This window comes from Strix aluco, chromosome 1, assembly GCF_031877795.1.
Source record: "Strix aluco isolate bStrAlu1 chromosome 1, bStrAlu1.hap1, whole genome shotgun sequence".
Classification (NCBI taxonomy): Eukaryota; Metazoa; Chordata; class Aves; order Strigiformes; family Strigidae; genus Strix; species Strix aluco.
In genome coordinates this window covers 126,367,332-126,390,637 of record NC_133931.1, presented here as the reverse complement: position 1 = coordinate 126,390,637, position 23,306 = coordinate 126,367,332, and the positions used below count along the sequence as shown (strand labels likewise).

The 23,306-nt window shown below is 41.5% G+C and overlaps 1 protein-coding gene across 15 annotated transcripts in view; it reads right to left on the bottom strand.

The window, feature by feature from the left end:
• Positions 1-273: 273 nt before the first annotated feature.
• Positions 274-23,306, bottom strand: part of TRDMT1 (tRNA aspartic acid methyltransferase 1) — a 52,141-nt gene continuing 29,108 nt past the window's right edge. For 8 of the 15 annotated variants that reach the window (XM_074834679.1, XM_074834705.1, XM_074834688.1 and 5 more), the window contains 6 exons: positions 22,100-22,169; positions 21,140-21,244; positions 20,282-20,649; positions 12,943-13,000; positions 11,814-11,943; positions 5,422-6,147 (listed from right to left, as the gene is read on the bottom strand). In XM_074834679.1, the coding sequence (XP_074690780.1) occupies positions 6,047-6,147; positions 11,814-11,943; positions 12,943-13,000; positions 20,282-20,649; positions 21,140-21,244; positions 22,100-22,169 (832 nt within the window). In that variant the 3' untranslated portion in view covers positions 5,422-6,046. Of the gene's footprint in view, positions 2,194-3,484; positions 5,376-5,421; positions 6,148-11,813; positions 11,944-12,942; positions 13,001-13,403; positions 13,519-20,281; positions 20,650-21,139; positions 21,245-22,099; positions 22,170-23,306 lie in introns of those variants that run through there. The other 7 variants (XM_074834653.1, XM_074834635.1, XR_012624504.1 and 4 more) reach the window with 6 other exon arrangements.

The following is a 23,306-nucleotide window of genomic DNA, read 5'->3' as shown; positions in this document are numbered from 1 at the left end:
CTTGGATATCAGTTATCTATTCAAACAAGTTGTTACTAAACAAGAAAACGGTTACTGGAATTCATTTAGGGCTCTGTGCCTAGTTTCTTATACTTTCACATTATTTTTCTTCAGGTATTTCCTTGATTGTTTCTACTTTATACACTGTTTATATAAGACTGCCCAGAAATGTCTAGTGTTCTTAACCAATTATTACTTTGTCTCCTCCAAATCCTTACTCATACAACATATTCTTTAAACACCATGCAGAAAAAAATAAACAGAACACATATGTGGTTTCAAATACCTAAGAGGCAAAATATATTAAAGTGCTAAGGAAAAGAAATATAATTCAATATTTACACAATAAGCCAACAAAGTGTTAAACTTCAGTATGAATAGCAAGCAAATAGAACAGGGAAATCAAAGGGTGAGTTCAGAATGAATTGTTCATCCTGAGATTTGCTAAATTTTCTATTTATTCTAGAAACAAGCGACAACTGCTAAAACAGAATTGTACAATTGGACCTGTTCAGATTTCTATCGAGATGTTTCTTTAGAAAAAAGAATGGGCTTACCCATGACTAAGTTTCTGACATAATGATAGTGTTATGACAGATCAGTATTTTTCCAGCATGTAATACACAGACTCCTGATGATCCTTATACTCCTCCTAAGAGGGTCAGCAAAAGGTGAGATATAAAAACCTGTGGGCAGGCACCTTACAGTCACTGCATGGAAGTATGCACCTCCACTGGAAAATTTTCAGTTCATGTATCAAAAAATATTCAAACCCACTGCGTTAAACGGTATTTTAGTAACTTCACTGTTACACAGGTTTCTTCATGAGTACAGGGAATCCCTAGACTAATTCAGATAAAGACAAGTTTATGTAGGTAAAACATTCTGTAAGCCAACCGGCAAGCTTCAAAAATGACTGCATAAATATAACACCACCAAATATGACATTCTTTTCCTCAGTGGAGCTTCTCAAGTTTCAGGGAATGCAACTACATCATCTCACTCAGATAATGAAATGTGTTTCAGATGTGAAGAAAAAGTGAGCTACAAAACCAAAAATCAGATTCTGGAAATCTCCTTCCCTTTCCAGAACTGTCTTCCAGATTTCACTAATTTACCTGCATTTAGCTGCTTTTGTAATCACATTTCATTGCTGTGAAAATGCTTAAGCTGAAGTTGCAAAGTGCAGCACTAATGTAGGCTGCAAAGCACTTACGATTAGAAGACTGCTTGGAAAAGGAAGCAACGTGATCATCAAGGGAGGTCAAGCAGGTGCAACCCAGCAGAGCTCAATAAACGAGTCTGTTAATGACAAACTGATGTGATAAGAAGCAGTCACTCAATTTAGCTGCACTGGTATTACAGGGTTAGCAGGGGTACAATACACAAATATATATTTACAACTCTGACATCTGTTCTTTCAGAATACCTCCTTCAGAAACAGGTCTGATTAGAAAACAGATTTCAGTCTTCACAATCACACTGAATTACAATTCACTGTCAACACGTAACAGGCTGTATTGCTATATCAGTTTTAGATGCAGCTAGATAACTTCCAACTTACACTTTAATACTGCTTGCTTCTGAGTGACATATAAATCATTAAAACATGTTTACAAATTAAGGAATTGAAAATTAATTGTTAATAGTAATATTTGGCAAATATTACTATAGTGAGGGAAAATGAACTATTTACATGGATTAGCAGAAAGAAATCCCAATTTATACATAAAATCGATCTCCTTTGTTTTCATTTCAATGTTTGGGTTATGTTAGATAGCAGCAGATCTTCCTATTATCACATTTCTCCCAAGAACAAGACCATATAGCTACGAGTTATTGATCTGGCTGATAAATCTACACAATAACCACCATGTAAACAGGTAACTATGGTTCATAACACTGTCTAAAACAGACTTGCTCTTTGCAGTTTAGTAGTAGGCACAGCCTAACATTAGTCTAGCACTTTTTTGCCATTACAGTACTACAGGAGACCAGGTAAAGACAGAGGCCAACCTCATCCTTCTCTAGAGCCTACTCCAGAGCTTTTTTAGGAGAATCCATTTCTATTTCTCTTTTATAGCTGGAACAACCCAAGCAGTCCAAATGCTCTTGGAGAGTAAGACAGGCTGAAGCAGGTCAACTCAAGCTTCTCCTGGTTTTAACAGTCCAGAAGCAGCATGCAAATCAAGACTGAAGAAGAAATACACAAAGAGTCAGCATAAGATGAAGTTTGGCACAAAATAACAAAGGACTACAAAAGTAGTCCTTTTCTTTTTCAGGACTACAACAGATGAGAATAGCTGCAGTATCTCTACAGCAGCTCTCTTCTCTACAGTCTTTAGTTTCTCCTGCATTACCAAGCCTAGATGCAATTCACCATGACTGTTCCTATGTCATCCCATAGAAAAAAAAAATCAGTCTTTTTCAGAACTGACAGCTTTGATGACTTCCTGCTTTGGGGCACAGGGACTATGACCAATCAAAGAAATCCTTCAGTTTGGTGACACACCAGCTCCCTAATGGATGCTTACTAAGTATCACCTCGCCTTTTCTTCCCTTAAGCTGTTTTTTCTCCAGATACCAATATAATATTACCTGCAAGGAAAGAGAACAACTGGAACACATGCTTCTTTAGAAGGCTTTCAGTTTCCCATAATTTTCTCTATTGTTTCAGAGATATTAAACTCACAAAGACTTCATGATTTAAAAAACATTCAGTCCGGCTCTGTGAGATGGTGTACAGCTGTGGCACTCTGGCTGGCTGTATGCAGTGGTTCATCCCAACATACACTAGTACTACTGCTAAGTTTTGTGAAGAATTCTTCAGAATTCTTCAGAAACAGCCTGTTTAGTTATTCTCCAGTTCTTATGTCACAGGAACCTAAACATGGAGCTTTTAAATTTATGATAGAATCATAGAATAATTTGGGTTGGAAGGGACCTTTAAAGGTCATCTAGTCCAACCCCACTTTGCAATGAGCAGGGACATCTTCAACTAGACCAGGTTGCTCAGAGCCCTGTCCAACCTGACCTTGAATGTTTCCAGGAAGGGGGCATCTACCACCTCTCTGGGCAACCTGTTCCAGTGTTTCACCACCCTCATCGTAATAAATTTCTTCTTTCCATCTAGTCAAAATCTACCCTCTTTTAGTTTAAAACCACTACCCTGTGTCCTTTTACAACAGGCCCTGATATAAAGGTTGTCCCCATCTTTCTTATAAGGCTGTTTTAAGTACTGGAAGGCTGCTATAAGGTCTCCCCGGAGCCTTCTCTTCTCCAGGCTGAACAACCCCAACTCTCTCAGCCTGGCCTCACAGGAGAGGCTCCAGCCCCCTGGTCATTTTCATGGCCTCCTCTGGGCTCACTCCAACAGGTTGTCATGGTTAACCCCAGCAGGCAACTCAGCACCATGCAGCTGCTTGCTCTCTCCTCCAACCTCCCAGTGGGATGGGGAAGACATTCAGGAAAAAAAAAGTAAAACTTGTGGGTTAAGAACAGTTTAATGGCTAAAATAAAATAAAATATTACGATGATTATAATACTACTACTAATAATGACAATAATAATGGTAATGAAAATTAATATAGCAAAGAGAGAAAAATAAAACCCAAGAAAAGACAAGTCATGCACAATGCAATTGCTCACCATCCACTGACCAATGCCCGAGCAGCGATCCGCCCCTCCTAGTCAACTCCCTCAGTTTATATACTGAGCATGACGTTCTACGTTATGGAACATCCCTTTGGCTAGTTCGGGTCAGCTCTCCTGGCCATGATCCCTCACAGCTTCTTGTGCATCTGCTTGCCGGCAGAGCATGGGAAACAGAGAAATCCTTAACTTAGGAGAAGCACTACTCAGCAACAACTAAAACATCAGTGTGTTATCAACATTATTCTCACACTAAACACAGTACTGTACCAGCTACTAGGAAGAAAATTAACTTTATCTCAGCCAAAACCAGGACACAGGTTCATGTATTTCCTGTGCTGAGGACCCCAGAGCTGGACGCAGTACTGCAAGTGAGGTCTCATGAGAGCAGAGAGGGAGAATCCCCTCCCTCAACCTGCTGGCCACACTTTTCTTCATGCAGCCCAGGATACAGTTGGCTTGCTGGGCTGCGAGTGCACATTGCTGGCTCATGCCCAGCTTTTCATCCACCAGCACCCGCAAGTCCTTTTCCACAGGGCTGCTCTCAATCCCTTCATCCCCCAGCCTGTATCAATACTGGAGGTTGCCCCAACCCATGCGCAGGACCTTGCACTTGCCCTTGTTGAACCTCAGGTGGTTCACATGGGCTCACTTCTCAAGCTCATCCAGGTCCCTCTGGATGGCATCCCATCCCTCAGGTGTGTCAACTGCACCACTCAGCTTGGTGTCATCTGCAAACTTGCTGAGGGTGCACTCGGTCCCACCGTCTGTGTCACTGATGAAGACATTAGACAGCACTGGTCCCAGTACGGACCCCTGAGGGACACCACTCATCACTGATCTCCATTTGGACATTGAGCCATTAACATCTACCTTCTGGATGCAACCACCCAACCAATTCCTCATCCACCAAAGAGTCCACCCATCAAATCCATATCTCTCCAATTCAAAAAGAAGGATGTTGTGGGGGACCGTGTCAAAGGCCTTACAGAGGCCCAGATAGATGACATCCATAGCTCTTCCCTTGCCCACTGATGCAGTCACTCCATCACAGAAGGCCACTACGTTGGTCAGGCAGGACTTTCCCTTGGTGAAGCCATGCTGGCTGTATCGAAGCACCTCCCTGTCCTCCATGTGCCTTAGCATAGCTCCTAGGGGGATCTGAACCATGATCTTCCTAGGCACATAGGTGACGCTGACAGGTTGGTAGTTCCGAGGGTGGCCCCTTCTACCCTTTTTAAAAATGGGTGCAGTGTTTCCCTTTTTCCAGTCACCAGGGCCTTCACCTGACTGCCATGACTTCAAATATCATGGAGAGTGGCTTGGCAACTACATCAGCCAGTTCCCTCAGGACTCTGCAATGCATCTCATCATGCCCCACAGACTTATGCATGTTCAGGTTCCTCAGGTGGTCACAAACCTGATCTTCTCTTACAGTGGGAGGGACTTTGCTCCTCCAGTCCCCGTCTTGCAGTCCCTCCACTTGAGAGGTGTGGGCAGAGAGATTGCCAGTGAAGGCTGAGGCAAAAAAGTTGTCGAGAACCTCAGCCTTCTCATCCATTGTTACCAGTTTGCCATTCCTGCTCATCAGCCGGGGTACACTTGCTTTGAACCTTCCTTTTCTGGCTGACATACTTGTAGACCCCTTCTTGCTACTCTTTGTAGCCCTTGCCATTTTTATGTCTTTTATCTGTAGCTCTTGTGTAAGGTTCAATGATCTTATCCTGAATAATATAAGTGAGAACAGAAACAGGCAAGTTATTGTCAGGGTTGTGATAATCCTGAAATATTTTTATTCAGCTGCACCTAAAACAAATCATTCCAGACAGATACAGTTGGGTTCCAGAAACCTACAAGTATTTAGAGAGGATGAGACAATCATAAACTAAGGATGACACTGTGTCATCTTAAAAATCGTATAAAAATACTGAATAGTCTAATTAGCTACAAAAACACATCAAAATTTCAGATCATATATACAATAAATATTTTAGGAATGGATCACTGATATTTACTGATGAAGACATTTTACATGTAGAACTTGGTCTCTGCAATTAATTAAAACAGCTTTTACATTTACAGCTTTTTCATACTGTACTGAGAAGACAGCTTTAAGATAAAATAGTTTTAACAATTTTCATTGAGGCACATGTAAATGCTGCTCTTTTTTATTTTGCAAACTAAAAAGGACATTTAAATAAAGTAATTAAGGCCTGGAAACTTCCATTTAAATAAAACACCTCTGAAGTGCAAATCCACCATAACATCAAGGTATTAAAAATATATCAGAACTGTTTGGTAAGGTATGGTTTTTGTTTAGCTACCATCAGCTTTCTCTTGAAACATGGAAGTATTTTCTGTCACCAGTCTGTATTCATCAGATTCAGGCTCTGAATTATCCAAGTAGAACAGAGATCAACTTTGCTACCACATGTACATTGAGGCTGTTTCCCAGAAGACGGTAGCGTTGCTTTATTGTTACTTTGTCAGGAAAGCCTAAAACAAAAAAACATATAGTTAAACGTCATTAGTCTGGGTTTGTTCCTGGCTTTTAGTCTACTTTTTTCAGTGAACAGTTCAGTTATCACAGATTGCAGCAGGGTTCACCTGCCCTCCCTCTAAAATACATGAAGTTACAAAAATAATTCCCAACCAGTTCATTGGATTTGTATCAGTTCTTCCATTAGCAGTACTGTCATCTCTAAAGTTTTACAAGAAGCCTCAAAACATTGCTCTATTGTGTGACTAATGCAGATCTGTCTTCTCTTCATATAGCTCAAAACATGCAGCAGCCTCAAGGAGAGGCAGCAGCACCTAAAACACTGCACAAGCATTACTCTGAGAACATCCAAAGCAACATGGCCACAGCACAAAGAAAAAGTGATGATTCTGCAGATGGACTACACTGCATTTCTCAATAAGCTTTATATTGTACTTCTGAGCCCCTCTAAGCAGTTGAGACAAATCAAACGAGTCTCACAGTGCAATATACCAGCAGCACAGATTTAGCTAAGAGCAAGCCTTATTCAGTGAGTGATCAAGCAGCTGAACAATTTTCCATGTAATTCAATGCTGACCCTGTCAAATGCACTCAGAAATACAGACAGCATCTGAAATGTTCTTCACATGCTAAGTGCATGGACTGGCAGAAAGAAGGGAGGCCCAGAAAAAAATAAACTGGTCCAGGTATTGTGAAAGGGCTGTGCTGTACACTGGGCGCACAAAGGTGACCAAGCTTCTGAGAATGAGGAAGTTGCCAACCGCCAGCTGGTCTGCTGTTACTGTCCTTGCTTACACTCTTAGCTTACTCCATCTGTGAGCTAAAGTCCATTGGTTCAACTTGAGTGAAAGATGAACAGCAGTGGTGATTCAACCATTAGGGTCATTTGCTAAGCTGCTGAAACTTGATCACATTCAATTATTTGATCATTCCCCAAAAAGAAAACCTAACTTTGAGCCCAAGGTCATCACCAGTCAGATTAGCTTTGATGCATAAACACACTGTGTGTGCAAGCAGTGCTATACATGTTCTGAAGTTTTCCTAGCACTTCAGAAAATTCCTCTTCCAGGGATTGGTCAGGAGAGAACATGGTTGGACAGTTGCTGAGCCAAGGGTGGAAAGCTGAGGAGGTGGTGTCTGGGAGGAGTTGTTCCATTCTTCTCTGCCAGTTATTAATGCCTCGAATGTGGACTGCTTTGATAAACACATCTTCTGCCAGCTCCATCCACTCTGCCCAGCTTCCTGGCACTCACATTTGGGCAACCGTTCTCTGGAACAATCACTTGCACTCCCACACACATTTCCTTAGATGGAGTTTTCACATTAAATCACTGAATAAGGTACAGAATCTACACATTTTAAAAGAGTATATAAAAATAAATATGTATTTATGCACACACATACACATGCATGTGCTCAAGAAGTTTATCTGAACCCTGAACATTTCAGCTTCTTCTGCCTCTTGGCAATTGAAAGCCCAAATTAATTTTCAGGGCTCACTGTTTCCTTTATCCCAAGCCTCCTCCATCTGCCTGTTAACATTATCTTGCACCTTCTATCTTCTTGGCTCAAGTGTAGCCTACATCAGAAGGACAGATGTCACAACTCAGTAGGCTGGCACTTGCTGCACAGCTCTCACCATGTCCTTTAGGTCATGCATGCTACTTGATGTTGCAGTCTTGGCAACACGCACTACCTCACCGCGCTAGCCTTCCACTAGGCTGCCATTTGTTTCCTAATAGCTTATATACATCACTAACAGGAAAAAATGGAAAAGGCATCCTGACATCACCCTCATAAATGCAGGTCGCAGGTGCAAGAATGCTCTGATCACTTTTAATGATATTGCTGTGGGACCCACAGACACATGACTGCAGTGTTTCACTGACCTATAGTGCAATTACTATTTATACATTTAGATGTTAAAAGCACAAGTAAATCTGTTAAATGTTAAGAACGAACAGTCATTTTAACCCTGGCTCTCATGTATTGGAAAAGGCCATCAATTTGTTAAAATATAGAACCATTTAGACACAATCATGTTTCTTCTGATAATCATAGAATCACAGAATCATTCAGGTTGGAAAAGACCCTTGGGATCATCGAGTCCAACCATCAGCCCTACTCTACAAAGTTCTCCCCTACACCACATCCCCCAGCATCTCATCTAAACAACCCTTAAACTCCACCACCTCCCTGGGCAGCCTATTCCACTGTCTGACCACTCTTTCTGTGAAAAATTTCTTCCTCATGTCCAGTCTAAACCTCCCCTGTTGCAGTTTAAAGCCATTCCCTCTTGTTCTGTCACTAATCACCTGTGAGAAGAGACCAGCACCAACCTCTCTACAATGTCCTTTCAGGTAGGTGTAGAGACTGATGAGGTCTCCCCTCAGCCTTCTCCTCCTCAAACTGAACAGTCCCAGCTCCCTCAATTGCTCCTCATAGGATTTATTCTCCAGGCCCTTCACCAGCTTCGTTGCCCTCCTCTGCACTCGCTCCAGCACCTCAATATCCCTCTCGTATTGAGGTGCCCAAAACTGGACACAATACTCAAGGTGTGGCCTCACCAGTGCAGAGTACAGGGGGACTATCACCTCCCTACTTCTGCTGGTCACGCTATTTCTAATACAAGCCAGGATGCCGTTGGCTTTCTTGGCCACCTGGGCACACTGCCGGCTCATGTTCAGTTGCTTGTCAATTAGAACCCCCATATCCTTCTCTTCCAGACAGCTCTCCAGCCACACCTCCCCAAGCCTGTAGCCATGCATGGGGTTGTTGTGGCCCAAGTGCAGGACCTGGCACTTGTCCTTGTTGAAGCTCATCCCGTTAATGTTGGCCCACTGATCCAACCCATCCAAGTCCCTCTGTAGTGGCTCCCTATCTTCATGCAGATCGACACTCCCGCTTAACTTGGTGTCATCTGCGAATTTACTGATGAATCACTCTATGTCCTTATCAAGATCATCAATAAAGATGTTGAACAGAAATGGTCCCAAGGCCAAGCCCTGAGGAACACCACTTGTGACCGGCCACCAGCTGGATTTAGCTCCATTGACCACCACTCTCTGGGACCGTCCATTCAGCCAGTGCTTGACCCAGCAGACCATTCGCTCATCCAGGCCATGGGCAGCCAGTTTTTCTATGAGAATCCTATAGGGAATTGTGTCGAATGCTTTTCGAAAATCCAGGTAGATAATATCGACAGCTTTTCCCTCATCCAATAGTCGGGTTATCTTGTCATAGAAGGAGATCAGGTTTGTCAGGCAGGACCTGCCTTTCATAAACCCATGCTGATTAGGCCTGATCCCCTGGTTGTCCATTATATGACTTTTAATGGCACTCCAGATGACCTGCTTCATGAATAATACTGTAGCTGCAGCTAGTAACAGCATCTGTTACAAATCTTCCTGTCATTCACTTCATTTTCAGCTTACAGTTTTGTCATTCTTTAGCTCCTTGGACCAACAACATATTTGCAGTGGGTACATCTCCAGGCTTTCTGTTATTGAAAATTTCAGCCCAAATGTTGCTGTCATTACAGAACACAGGAGCAGAGAAATTCTAGCACATTTTCCTCTGAAAACACCAACTTCACAATAACGACTTGAAGTTTAACATGGGAGAAATGCTGTCAGGGAAACACCCTTTGCTGTAGTCATAAATACAGCAATTTTCAAAAAAACCCATAGCTTGCAAATCCTCAGAAGAAACTTATACTACCTAAATTCACCAGAGATTACAATCACCCTAGAGCTGAGTAACACTTTTTTTAAGTACAAAATGGGAAATGTCTTAGATTAAACACACAGGAAAGAAATGTCAGACTTGTGACTCAGCGCAGTGGGAAAAACTTGTTCTGCCTATGATTCAGGAGTATACGTGAGAGGAAGCCACCAGATGAGAGATGCTTGTTTCATGTGTTGTGGAAGTTGGAAAAGTAATATAAAGAGGCAGGGAACTGCAAGAACTGTAAAGAAGGTCCTGTGATTAAGGCAGAAGGTACTGCCCTCTGAGAGGTGGAATCTGTCTCTCTCCCTCCCTCCGCAATTCCCAGGTGACAAAAGACAGGTTTGATTTATGAGCACTTTGCAGATAATGACAACCTGGATGCTCCTCGAATTCAGAAGCCTGACTTGTCTTGAGAGTTCAGTTCTGGTTTGCAAAAATACCGAAGCTCACAGCTGACCTTGATGATAAGCCCTGAACAGAGAAAGCGTGGTATCATTCCAAGCACACTGAAATAGTGAAGGTCAAGTTGCGCAAACTGATCGCCCTAAATTAATGGAGTCTTCAGAAATAAATTTCTCCGTTGTCTCAGTTCTCCCTCTGTAAAATACAAGCCATATTAACCCTACTACACCTCTCAGTGATGCTGCAAAGACTGATTTAACATTTGGAAAACACAATCTGTATTTTTTTAAAAAAGAGAAAACGGGCAATTCTGTGCTCAAAGGGGAGCTTGAACAGCATGATAAACCTATACAAGTCAAATCCACCCGTTTAGCTCAAGTTTCTTTACACTAGCCTATATCAATATGGAACAGAGCTGTGCTAAGAAAAAGGCTATCTGCAAAAAGAACAAATTTATTAAAGAGAGGCTATGAAAAAATACTGCATGTTGGCATGTAACACTCCTGCAAATAATCTTAAGCAAGTAAGCTTAGTGCTGACAACTCTAATGCTTGACTTTTCAACCTTAATAATGTTCTTTGAATGTAATGATTTTGAATACACCTAAGTAATAAATGAGAAAATAAACTAAAATTGCAAAAGAAAGAAATATATAAAAACTTCTGGCACTCCTCAGAACTCTAAGTCACTGAGAAAGTCGAAGAAAAATATAGTAAATTACTCAAGATCATTGGTGTCTTATTCTGCAGAAGCTTTTGCTGCCAAGACATACTAAATTGATCTGATGTGACAGCAGCAGGCCAAGCTCCTCAGCAGCTAGTTGCAGCTACACTTCCTTGCCTGCCTTTCTTTACAAGGGGAACTCTGATGAATTTATTTCAGGCTTAATTCTGGTTGACCTGTGTACAATATACTGATATTGATGAGTCTTGTTCCTTGACTCCCTCTTCCCCACAAAAACAGTTAGAAAATGAAGTAACTGACCAAGGGCTAGGACTGCCTTTTCTAGAAAACAGAGATGACTTAAAAGATCATTAACTGAAGAGTTTGGTTACTCCTGAACAAAGAAGTATCTGTATCTTCTGAAATTCCATTTCTGTCAGCAGCTGCAAATGTGTGGAAGGGAGAAAGCAAGCAGCTCAAACACTGAGAACCACTAACAGACCGCCTAAACTGGCAGGATCTGTTGTCTTACCACAGTTGTGAGTAATGCTGGCTGCTGAATAAATAGTTTCAACTTTAAACAAAGGTATTCCTTCACTGCCATTCAGTAATAGAGCACTTCCCATGCCAAAATTTTTTTCTTAGCTTATGGAGATAAACCTAACCGCAGAAGCTGGCTCTTATAAAATATAAAAAACTAGTGGAAATTCAGAGAAATTCAGAGTTAGCCGAATACCAAGAACCAATCATAAGAACTGAACGGTCCAAAAGGAAATGCAAAATAAAAAGCATAGATTAGTCCCCAGTAAAAAGACTACACTGACATTTCTGAAGAATGATGTAGAAATGGGTACTTTCTAGCACATACCAAATTCCAGAGGGAATCCATGAAGATTTGCTATTTCTCTTGGGGTAAAGTACCTCAGTTTTAGCGTTGACAATTTCATAAGCTTCTCTTCTTCTGGTAAATCTTCAATGTGTTTAAACACTGATTCAAGCTATGAAGAATATCCAAAACAACACATATCATCAATGCAGGCCAAATATGCAAAATTTAACACTCACATCTTAACAGAATATTTCTTTATCACAGTGCCAAAGACAATAGCGTGGTTTTGTTGAAGGTATGATTGGTGTTGTGTTTTTGCAGCCAGTGTCTCAACACATGGACTTGCAAGAAAGAATCAATGTTGAATGATGGCATTCATCATTTCTTCCTCCAGTTACAAGCTATACCAATACTTAATGAGGCAATCAAAGGATTATAAACATTTGTTAATGACAGGATAGTGACTTAATATAGCAGACCATCCACGCAAATTAAGCTGTATACATGCAGCTGTTTTAATACATTCGCTTTGAGATTATCCTGAATTCCAAAGCTGCATTCTTCTTATGCTTAGAAATGCCATACAATATTAGTCAACAGCACAGAAGTGCAAGAGGAGGTGCTTGTGTACAAAACAGGCTTTATGAAAAGTATCTGAATGATGATTCACCAATACATTTATTTTTACCTTCCCCAATGCCAAAATATCACTTTGCGGTGAACTTAGTATCAACAGTAGAACTTTTCAAAATACTATGTCTTCCCAGATAAATAATACTTTTGAAATTCAAACATGTAAAACATTTGACAATATTTACCGGATCATCTGCATACAAAAAAATGGCCCTAGATTCACAACACTGTACTGTAGTTTAATCATAGAATTAGTCGTTCTTAATGTTTTCACATATCCCTGTGAAATCTCTGTATGACACTATGGATAATAAAATAATAGCAACACATATTCTCCATGGAGAGAGGCACACATATAATTTTGATTTAAATAAACTGTTGTTTAAGAACACAAAGTAAATCAACTGGAAACTCGGTTGCCATAAAATGTAGTTTTAAAAGCTTTTTTGTTACAATATTCAGAATAACAAAGCAGAAGACAGAAAAAATAGTTTTAAAACAAGTAATTCTCATATGTTAGTCTACACATTCTTACCTGTACATCTACTGCTGTCTGCAGAACTGAGCCTGTCCCTTCTACATAGTGTCCGTACCTTAACAACAACAGTAATAATCTTAATTTAATACTTTCATCAGACCTCATAGCACTGACAACTGCAAAGATACAGGTAAGTTCCTTAGGTTCCTTTGCTTTGATTAATAGCTTCCAGGACAGATAAAGCAAAAGGCCTTGTTATTAACAATGCTAACCCTTGGAGTGCAGTAGCCTCTGAACTTGCTCTCTAGGGATGAGTCTGCAATCAATGCACAAGGGTTTATCCACACTAATGTCTTATATGAGGCAACTATACAAGGCCAAGGAATTCGAGCACAGCACCATCAGAAAGGGCCATCTGCATTGCACAAAACCAATTTTACACTAAGGCAAAACATGTTAAAGGCCAAATGGTTCTAGGGGTTCAAATCAGCTCTCCGCATTCAAAGGAGGACCATTAGTGTGAGCCTTCAGCTTTTTTATTAATCCATTAGAAACAAAGTGGTTCAGCCAGGTTTAACTTTTGGTTGCTTGTGGATTTTCCAGAGAGGGAAGGGATGGACAATGGCCAGGCACCTATGCAGAGCAGTAGAAGAAAGAAAGAAAAAGAAGAAAGAAAAAAATTAAATCCAACTAAACAGTAAGCAAACTTACATTCTAAAACCATATGATAGCTTTTTTGGATGCTTTGTGGTTGATTTCATAACAACATGTTTACTCTGTAGTCTCTTCCAGGCTATCATTTAAATATAATTATGGGCTTTCAGAAACATGCTCTGCTGGTCTAACTGTGATAGTGTTTGAATGTCCTGAACTGAGAGACTGAGTCAAGTCAACAGATGGTTTTTGCACAGTGGAAGAACTTCAGAAGATCCCTAGTATTAGAGGGATGTGGTCTGCATCAACCATTCACAGATACCATTCTCTAGTTTTATCTGTGCATCTGTAAAGACAGTTATAAAGGTCTTTTGTTCCACTTGCGGCTCATTCTAAAGCAAGGCACTGGAACAACTTCTGTTTCAAGCTTTTTAATGACACAATGAATAAAGGAATAGTCTCCCTTCAGCACAGACATAATGAGCCAGATGCTCAATCTTGAGAAGTTTTTCTTCAGTTGAAAAAGCTTATGAGTAGTTCTGCCAGTATCAGTGAGAGCAACACTCGTTTTAAAATAAAGTGCTTGCAAGTCTTCCTTAGGATCAGAACAAAAGGCCCTAAACACTGATGCAGATTAAAACAGTTTTTTCATCAGTCCTTCTGGTCAAAGGGAAGGGGTTTGAAAGGACCAGCCTAATCTGGTGAATCAACAACTGGTTACAGGACTGGTGCCACAGCCAGGGGTTTGGCTACTTAGACCATGGGACTCGCTTTGAGAAACCTGGGCTACTGGGAGCTGATGGGGTCTGTCTGTCAGAGAAGTGGAAGAGCATCTTCGGTCATAGGCTTGCCACGGTGGCGAAGAGGGCTTTAAACTAAATTTGCCAGGGGAAGAGAACCTCAATCCATCCCACTCCTACCAGCTTGATGCCAGTGCCAGCTATAGATGCCCAGAGCCTAGAGAGGGGTCACAGGTCAGCAGGAGAGCACCTGAAGAGCAGCACAACGGAATTCCAGCCAGTAAGTCAGCTTCAATGGGGGCCCAACTTAAATGCCTCTATGCAAACGCACGCAGCATGGGGAATAAACAAGAGGAGTTAGAGCTGTGCGCACACCTGCAGGGCTACAGTCCATGATCTTGTTGACATCATGGGAGACGTGGTGGGATGGCTCCTGTGACTGGAGTGTTGGAATGGAAGGGTACAGGCTCTTTAGGAAGGACAGGCAGGGGAGACAAGGATGGGATGTCAACTGCTGTGTCAATGACCAGCTGGAGTGCATGGAGCTCTGCCTGGGGATGGATGAGGAGCCGACCATGAGTTTATGGATCAGGATTAAAGGGAAGGCAGAAACAGATGTTTTAGTGGGGGTCTGCTACAGGCCACCCGACCAGGAAGACTGAGCGTTTGAGGCCCTCTACAGACAGATAGGAGCAGCCTCACGTTCACACGCCCTGGTCCTCATGGGGGACTTCAGCCACCCCAATATCTGTTGGAGGGGCAACACAGCCAGACACAAGCAATCCAGACTGTTCCTGGAATGCACTGATGATAACTTCCAAGTGACAGAGGAGCCAATGAGGAGAGGTGCTATGCTGGACCTTTTTCTCACCAATAAGGAGGGGCTGGTGGGGAATATGAAGCTCAAGGGTGGTGACCATGGAATGGTGGAGTTCAAGATCCCTACGACAGTGAAGAGGGTGCACAGCAAGCTTGCTTCACTGGACTTCAGGAGAGCAGACCTTGGCCTCTTCAGGGATCTGCTTGGCAGAGTAGCATGGAAGGGAAGTTCTGGAGGGAAGAGGAGCCCAAGAAAGCTGGTTAATATTCAAGGATCATCTCCTCCACACTCAGAAGCGATGCATCCTGACAAAGAAGTCAGGTAAAAACACCAGGAGGCCTGCATGAATGAACAAGGAGCTCCTGGATGAGTTCAAACACAAAAAGGAAGCCTACAGAGGGTAGAAGCAAGAACATGTAGGCTGGAAGGAAGACAGAGAAATTGTCTGAGTGGCCAGGGATCAGATTCGGAAGGCCAAAGCCCTGATAGAATTAAATCTGGCCAGTGATGTGAAAGGCAACAAGAAAAACTTCTTTAGGTACGCTGATGATAAAAAGAGTCTAGGGAAAGTGTGGGCCCTCTCCAGAAGGAAACAGAAGACCTGGTTACCCAGGATATGGAGAAGGCCGAGGTACTCAACAACTTTTTTGCCTCAGTCTTCACCAGCAAGTGCTCCAGCCAAAACACCCAAGACACAGAAGGCAAAGGCAGGGACCAAGAGAACGAAGAACTGACCACTGTAAGAGAAGATCAGGTTCAAGACCATCTAAGGAACCTGAAGGTGCACAAGTCCATGGGACCTGATGAGATGTGTCCATAGGTCCTGAGGGAACTGGCAGATGAAGTCCATCATATTTGAGAAGTCGTGGCAGTCTGGGGAAGTTCCCACTGACTGGCAAAGGGGAAAAATAATCCCTATTTTTAAAAAGGGAAAAAAGGAAGACCCAGGGAACTACAGGGCAGTCAGTCTCACCTCTGTGCCCAGTAAGATCATAGAGTGGATCCTCCTGGAAACTATGCTAGAGCACATGGAAAATAAGGAGCTGACTGGTGACAGAAGACATGGCTTCACTAAAGGAAAATCGTGCCTGACAAGTTTGGTGGCCTTCTACGACAGAGTTACAGCACTGGTGGATTGGGGAAGAGTAACTGATGTTATCTACCTGAATTTGTGCAAAGCATCCCACATGACATCCTTGTCTCTAAATTGGAGAGACATGGACTTAACAGATGGACCACTCGGCGGATAGGGAATTGGCTGGATGGTCACACTCAAATCGTTGCAGTCAACAGCTCAATGTCCAAGTGGAGAGCAGCGACAAGTGGTGTTCCTCAGGAATCGGTATTGGCACCAGTGCTGTTTAACATCTTTGTCAACGACACAGACAGTGGGACCGAGTGCACCCTCAGCAAGTTTACTGATGACACCAACCTGTGTGGTGCAGTCAACACACTGGAGGGAAGGGATGCCATCCAGAGGGTCCTGGACAGGCTTGAGAGGTGGGCCTGTGAGAACCTCATGAAGTTCAACAAGGCCAAGTGCAAGGTCCTACACATGGGTCAAGGCAATCCCAAGCACAAATACAGGCTGGGTGATGAGTGGATTGAGAGCAGCCCTGTGGAAAAGGACTTGCGGGTGCTGGTGGATGAAAAACTGTGAGCCAGCAATGTGCGCTTGCAGCCCAGAAAGCAAACTGTATCCTGGGCTGCATCAAGGAGAAGTGTGGCCAGCAGGTCAAAGGAGGTGATCCTCCCCCTCTACTCTGCTCTTGTGAGACCCCACCTGGAGTGCTGCATCCAGCTCTGGGGCCCCAAACATAAGAAGGACATTGACCTGTTCAAGCGAGTCCAGAGGAGCCCACGAAGACAGTCAGGGAGCTCGAGCACCTTCCCTGTGAGGACAGACTGAGAGAGTTGGGGTTGTTTAGCCTGGAGAAGAGAAGGCTCAGGAGAGACCTTCTAGTACTTAAAGCCTTCCAGTACCTAAAGGAGGCCTACAGGAAAGATGGGGAGGGACACTTTATCAGGGAGTGTAGTGATAGGACAAGGGGTAATGGTTTTAAAAGGGTAGGTGAAAGAGGGTAGATTTAGATTAGATAGAAGGAAGAAATTCTTTCCTGTGAGGGTGGTGAGACACTGGAACAGGTTGCCCAGAGAAGCAACCTGGCTGCCCCCTCCCTGGAAGTGTTCAAGGCCAGGTTGGACCGGGCTCTGAGCAACCTGGTCTAGTGGAAGGTGTCCCTGCCCATGGCAGGGGGTTGGAACTAGATGATCTTTAAGGTCCCTTCCAAGCCAAACCATTCTGTGATTCTATGAAAAACACATGGAATCCAACTGTGTTGTAAATACATCACCTTTAATTGCTTAACTGCATCCTGAAAATGCAACAAGTTAAACAATGTAACACGCATAGCACTGAGGAATCCTGATGTTCCTCTTATATAGCATCTGATTGTATTTCAGATGATTATATCCGAGCCAAAATAAATAAATGAGGATAAAGTTCACAATGGTATTTTAGAGTTTTATTGGGGAAAAAGCAACTTTTAATAGGATCCATGTTATATAAAAGTCTAAATAATTGGCACTAGAGTACAGCACTCCTCACAAAAAAAACCCCAGTTGGTGTAGAAGTGGTTTGGGGGCCGGGGAAGAAGCGTGTTGGGTTTTTTTTCAACAAAAATATGGGCAGATGGCCAATGTTAGCTGGATTGTTATTAATTATTATTGCAGCTGCTGACTACAGAAAAATTAACATTCCTACTTTAGACTCAGAACATAATTAAAGATGGTAATTTTTGCCACAGTAAAAAATGATGCATTGATTTTCTGACATTTCACTACCAGTTATAATGAAAGAAGTTGGCTTAAGAAATTACAGTCTTCAATTTTCATCTGACTCAGGATTCCCCCCCCCCCCCCCCTTCTATTTCTGTAAGCTTTTAAAAAAACCTTTTAATTTCATACACATAATATATTATTTCTGGGTATATTGAGTCCTGTGATTAACAAAAAGGTAATTTCTATAATGCTAGAGAGAGTCTCTGTAACTAGTTTTACACTATTTTAGAAGGTATTGCTTCTCTTTTCAATACCACATCAAGAATTCACAAGTAAGCCCAGAACCACTGTATCTAAGGAAGTAGTTAATTTGCTCTGTCCTTTAAAATGGACAACTTCCTCTCACAACTTCAGTCACCACAAACATACTCTTAAGAGAAACCATGATGTTTGTAGTCTCAAGAAACTCAGCAATCATTTTCCAATTGCCTAGAAGTCCAAGGTCCGAAGTGAACACAGGATCTTCTGCTTGATCTCTCATGCATCACAGGCTGTTACATTTTGCCCTGTACTCCACCAAAGCCTTTCAGAAGATGTACTGGTACGACAAAGGCAGAAAGGCAAAAACCACTGATGAAATATCGGGTGTTTGAGGTCCCTGAATTAGCAAGGACTGGAGAAGGCATACTTGGATTATCCTCATCACACAAACCTTGCTGGAAATAACTGAAGACCAATCAAAACTGAGGTAAATTTTTCCTCCAGTCTCAAAGCTGATGACTTGTAAGAAAGACACCAGACAGGCATCTCAGCAGAGGGATTCTCTGTACTACTTGGATTACTGTTCTGCTTCATTCAGGGTCCTCTTTCCTAAATCTCAAGCTTTGGAGAAACATAAAACCAGAACTCCTAGAACATATACAGCAGCAACTTATTCTTGGCCTCAGAAAGTGACCTGGATGAAGCCTGAGATGTAATTATAATCTTTCTTTTAATGCAGAGCTGTAAATGATATGACCACATTGAGAGCCATGTTGGAAACCTTCCTTCCCAAAGGCTCTTAAAAAAGGAAACAAAGACTGTAAATCAGATTCCTACATTTTGAGCCAAGAAGGAACTACCACAGCTATCTGGTCTGGCTCCTTCCACATCAGCAGAAGGGCAACAGTCACATTCAATGTCAGATTTCCCACCACTATATGTAAAGACTTCATATTAACTAAAGAGCCTCCTTCAGTGTGATTTTGATAAACATGACCACAAACTACCATGACGTATTCCAGTGAAACCACAAGCGGCCAATTTATTTTTGATTACACCCGAGGCAAACGTCAGATATGTAAGAGATCATTCTGGCCTAAAGTTTTTATTTGACTATTCTAGTTAAGAAACAGATCTCCACAACATGCTGATCCCCCACAACTCAAAAGAGCGAGGGCACTGAAGGTGTATGTCAATGAGAGCTGGGGGAAGGACGTTCCTATTGCAAAAAGTTTGAACTTTTGAAATTCTTTCTCAACTCTTTTATTGTCAAAAAGTTGAAAACACAAAATCTGCAGAACTCTGTCAATCTGGCAGTCTAATTTCTAGTTAGCTTTAACCTTAGTTCTAATTAGCTTTAACTCATCAGCTAAGTCATGTTGCTGAAACACTCTGAGAATTAAAAGAAAAAAAAAAGCACCCACCAAACTAATCTGAAAAATTCACCGATATTAACATTTTCCACAAACGTCCAGGCTCCATCTGGCATTTTCCAATACAAACGCACTCAGTGGAAAAGCTCCTGACTGTTTGTCTGTGGGTTTCAGAACACTCAACAACCTCCAGCAATCAAACTTAAAATTGCAAAGTACAAATCAGAAAACTACTAGACAGAAAAGCACTGATGTTCTGCTCCGTCAAATATGATCTGAAATGCAGCAACCTAACTGGTTTTATGACATATGGCCAATCCACAGCTATTCTGACCTATGGAGCTGAAAAATCCAAGAAATCAATAAAATGTACAGTGGAGACAGTTTTAATGAGGAACAGATCTGTCATGCATGACACCTTGTAACTTCATTGAACAATATAAAAAAATTCATTAATTAATCAGCACTATACCAGTCTACTGGAACCATATTTCCGCAGGGGTAATTAAGCTTCTGTGAAGGTCAACAACAAATGGCACTTTCTTTTGTGAATGCCTTTTTGGAGTGGGTACATGATGTTCTGCCAGACAGATTCTCATGCTGGCATTCCACTGGACCAGGAAGCACACTATATAAGGAGATTTTTTTTTTTCCAGAGGCCTGGGGTTTTTTTGATGAAATGGCTCTTCTTGATTTACAGTACACAAGCAAAAACACACTTAAAATTTCAGGACACAATTCAGCAAGACATCTTCTATGCAACTTACCCTTTTGTAAAGCATGTGGATCTCCGACAGGTCGGTTTAACAATATCTAACAAGAAAGCATAGCGCAATAAGTACTTTGGTGGTAAGAAATACAGACCCATTTCTTCATTTTCATCTTCCAAGAAATATTTCAGCATTTGAATAGAGGAATCATTGTCCTGACTATGTTTCCTTTCCATTTCTTCTACTGTTTCAAGCTTAAAAAGAAAAGCTCCTTTTGGTAAACTCTTCTTGCTGCTGCAATCAGGACCAATGTTTGGATCCAGATTCTTCTCTTCAGAAGACAAAGAACTAGCTTCAACAACTTTGTCAGCAACTTTGGCCTTGACTAAGTCTTCTAGGTCCTGATCTGGGAATCTTGTCAAAATCTAGGAACAAATTGTGAGGAAAAAAAAATTAAAGAACTGCATTTGATAAACAAGTTGACAGCAGACTCTGCATGAGAATTCCTTCAGAGATGCTCAGAATAAAGCAAATAATCTTTCAATGTTATTTTCATGAAGATTTCAAAAAATGTTACTACCAAGATTTGCTGACCTACCAGCAATGATGTCAGGAACAACCACACATAATTGCCTTTGGAAAAACACCTTTCCAAGGGTGTGAAAAAAGTAGCAGAATGCATTGTTTTCTAGCCCACTATCGGCCACTGTCCCCCAACTGTTTAAAGCCATCTAAGCCACTGGCACGTATTTCAGTCCTTACAAAACTCAGGCTGAAAAAAAAGAGACAGAATTTAACTTTTCTATTGATACCACTTATCCCTCTCTCCATTCATCAACACACATCACTAAACTGAGAAAGTAACGCTCAATCTCCATGAAACAAAGGAAATTCAGGCAACGCTAATAGACTCACCTGACCAGGAGCTTGAAAAGAAAATGGTTCTTGGTGAAGCTTTGCAATTAGAAAATATCGCAGCCTAGAATTGGGAATGCCAAGCTGTAAGCAAAATCCACAAGCCTTTAGTCCATGTGATAAAGAGAGAAAAAGTGGTTTATAGCATCATACAAGTTATCTACCATTATATACAGTAATAGAACTATGCCACACTAATACATATCCTAAACACTTATAACTTCCATGCCTAGGTATTTTCAAGGAAACAAGCGGGTAGTTATTCTTTGCACCTCATGGTTTTTACTTTCTCTGTAGATGAACAGAAATGTAAGCAAAGTCTCATGCAAAGAAAGAAAAAAACCGCATGTATCACCATTTCTTGGTACAGGTGCTACTGTTTTCCATTAAAAAAGCAAAAAGACATCTCCTTGTCTTTTTGAACAAGGATTATAAGACATCTAACAATGAAAAAAATGCACCACAACTGGTTTTCAACCTACCCTCTATCAGCTTCTCTGATATATACAGTACTTCACTGATTCTATTCAGTCCTGTGCAATCTGAAATCTCTCTCAACTCTTTTTCCAGTTGCCAGGGAAACATGCAAACAAAGCCCCTCCTCGCACAAATGACACAGTCACATTTTCCATGCTGGGAAATTCACAGGCATCAGCATTTCTGAAGCAATGAGGCTCCTGCAGGGAAAACCACCTTCCTGGTCATGGTGTAAATTCATGCCTTTTAAAAAAATATCAAATGGTAGCAAAGCAATATGGGACTAGTATCTGAACAATAACAGCAGTATGATTATGTCGGCATACTGATGAAAAATCAGATGTCAGGCCCGGTGGTTTTCTCATTCAAAAGAGTATCTTCAGCTCTGAGCATTACTGTTTTCTAACACAACAGATCATTTTCAAATGTTCTTGGCTCAGTGCAGTCTGAACAGTTAAATATTAGAGCATTTTTAGTACTCACACAGGTTGGAGACAAGAGAAATTCTTGATATTTAAATCCACATGTTTCTAGTGTTTGCAAAAGTTCATTTCTGGCAGTGAAAAGAATCAAAAAGTAATTACTTCCTTCATACAACCTTTAGGCCCTTTTTTATCCTAAATAAAAAACATTAAATGCAACACCTTAGATATCAAAATATTCAGCACATTCAGTGAAAGAACTGGACAGAGAATTACTGATATGAAGTCATCCATTTCTGAACTTGAGGAAACAACATACAAAGTTTATTGTTACTGTAGCCAAAAATTACTACTACACATTCACAGGTATCTCACACCTACTTTGGTACAAACACCCCTTCAAAAAATATCCCATCTCTAGGAGAGTACTTATAGTGTATCAACAAGGAAGATAAACAGAGGGCAATACATTCTCTTTATTGTGAATTACAAACCGGGAGATTACAACCACTACAAATAGCTCACTACTTCCCTCTGGTCACATACATGGCATCAGCTAAACCTAACAAAAGGGCTAACTCAAGGGATGACAAAAATTGGTGGCTTTGATAATAACAGTGAGGTAGGACTGTACTCTATAAACAATGGGAAATCACTACAATGGAAATCTTAAAAAGACTTGTCTTTTCTACAGACTGCAGCAGGCTAGAACTATACAAAAAGCAGGACCTGTGACCTGTACCTGGCACTGTATGTGACATTGCACCCCAAGTGTCATAAGAGAAAGCAAGCATTCTGACTGGGGTGTTTTCTGAACTACAACTTATTCCAGCTTGTTCCAAACACTGGCCAGTGAGCAATAGCCTAGGGAATCACAGGGTCTACAGCAGCAGCCTGCACCTCCAACAAAGTGTTCAAGTATTCACAGAGGACTGCTGCACACTGGTTACACTGAGAGAGCTGAACGTGTTTCCCAGCTGCCTGCCATATTCATTAAGGAGCATGATATGCAGGCTGGCTGCCCTCTTGGTGCTTTAAGGAAGGAATTCTGGCAAGGAATGATAAGGAAGATCACAACCCCCTGTCGCCTGCTTTGCCCACAAGAGAGGAGAATGCTCCTGCTGTCACTAGGTAACCTTATTGACAATTTTCCTCTTCCACATTTCAGACAAAGATTATATACAGTCTTCATCCTATATCTCTGGACCATTTGATGGCAACCTTGAACCAGTGATAAATCTACCATCAACAAAGGTACTGAAGAAAGC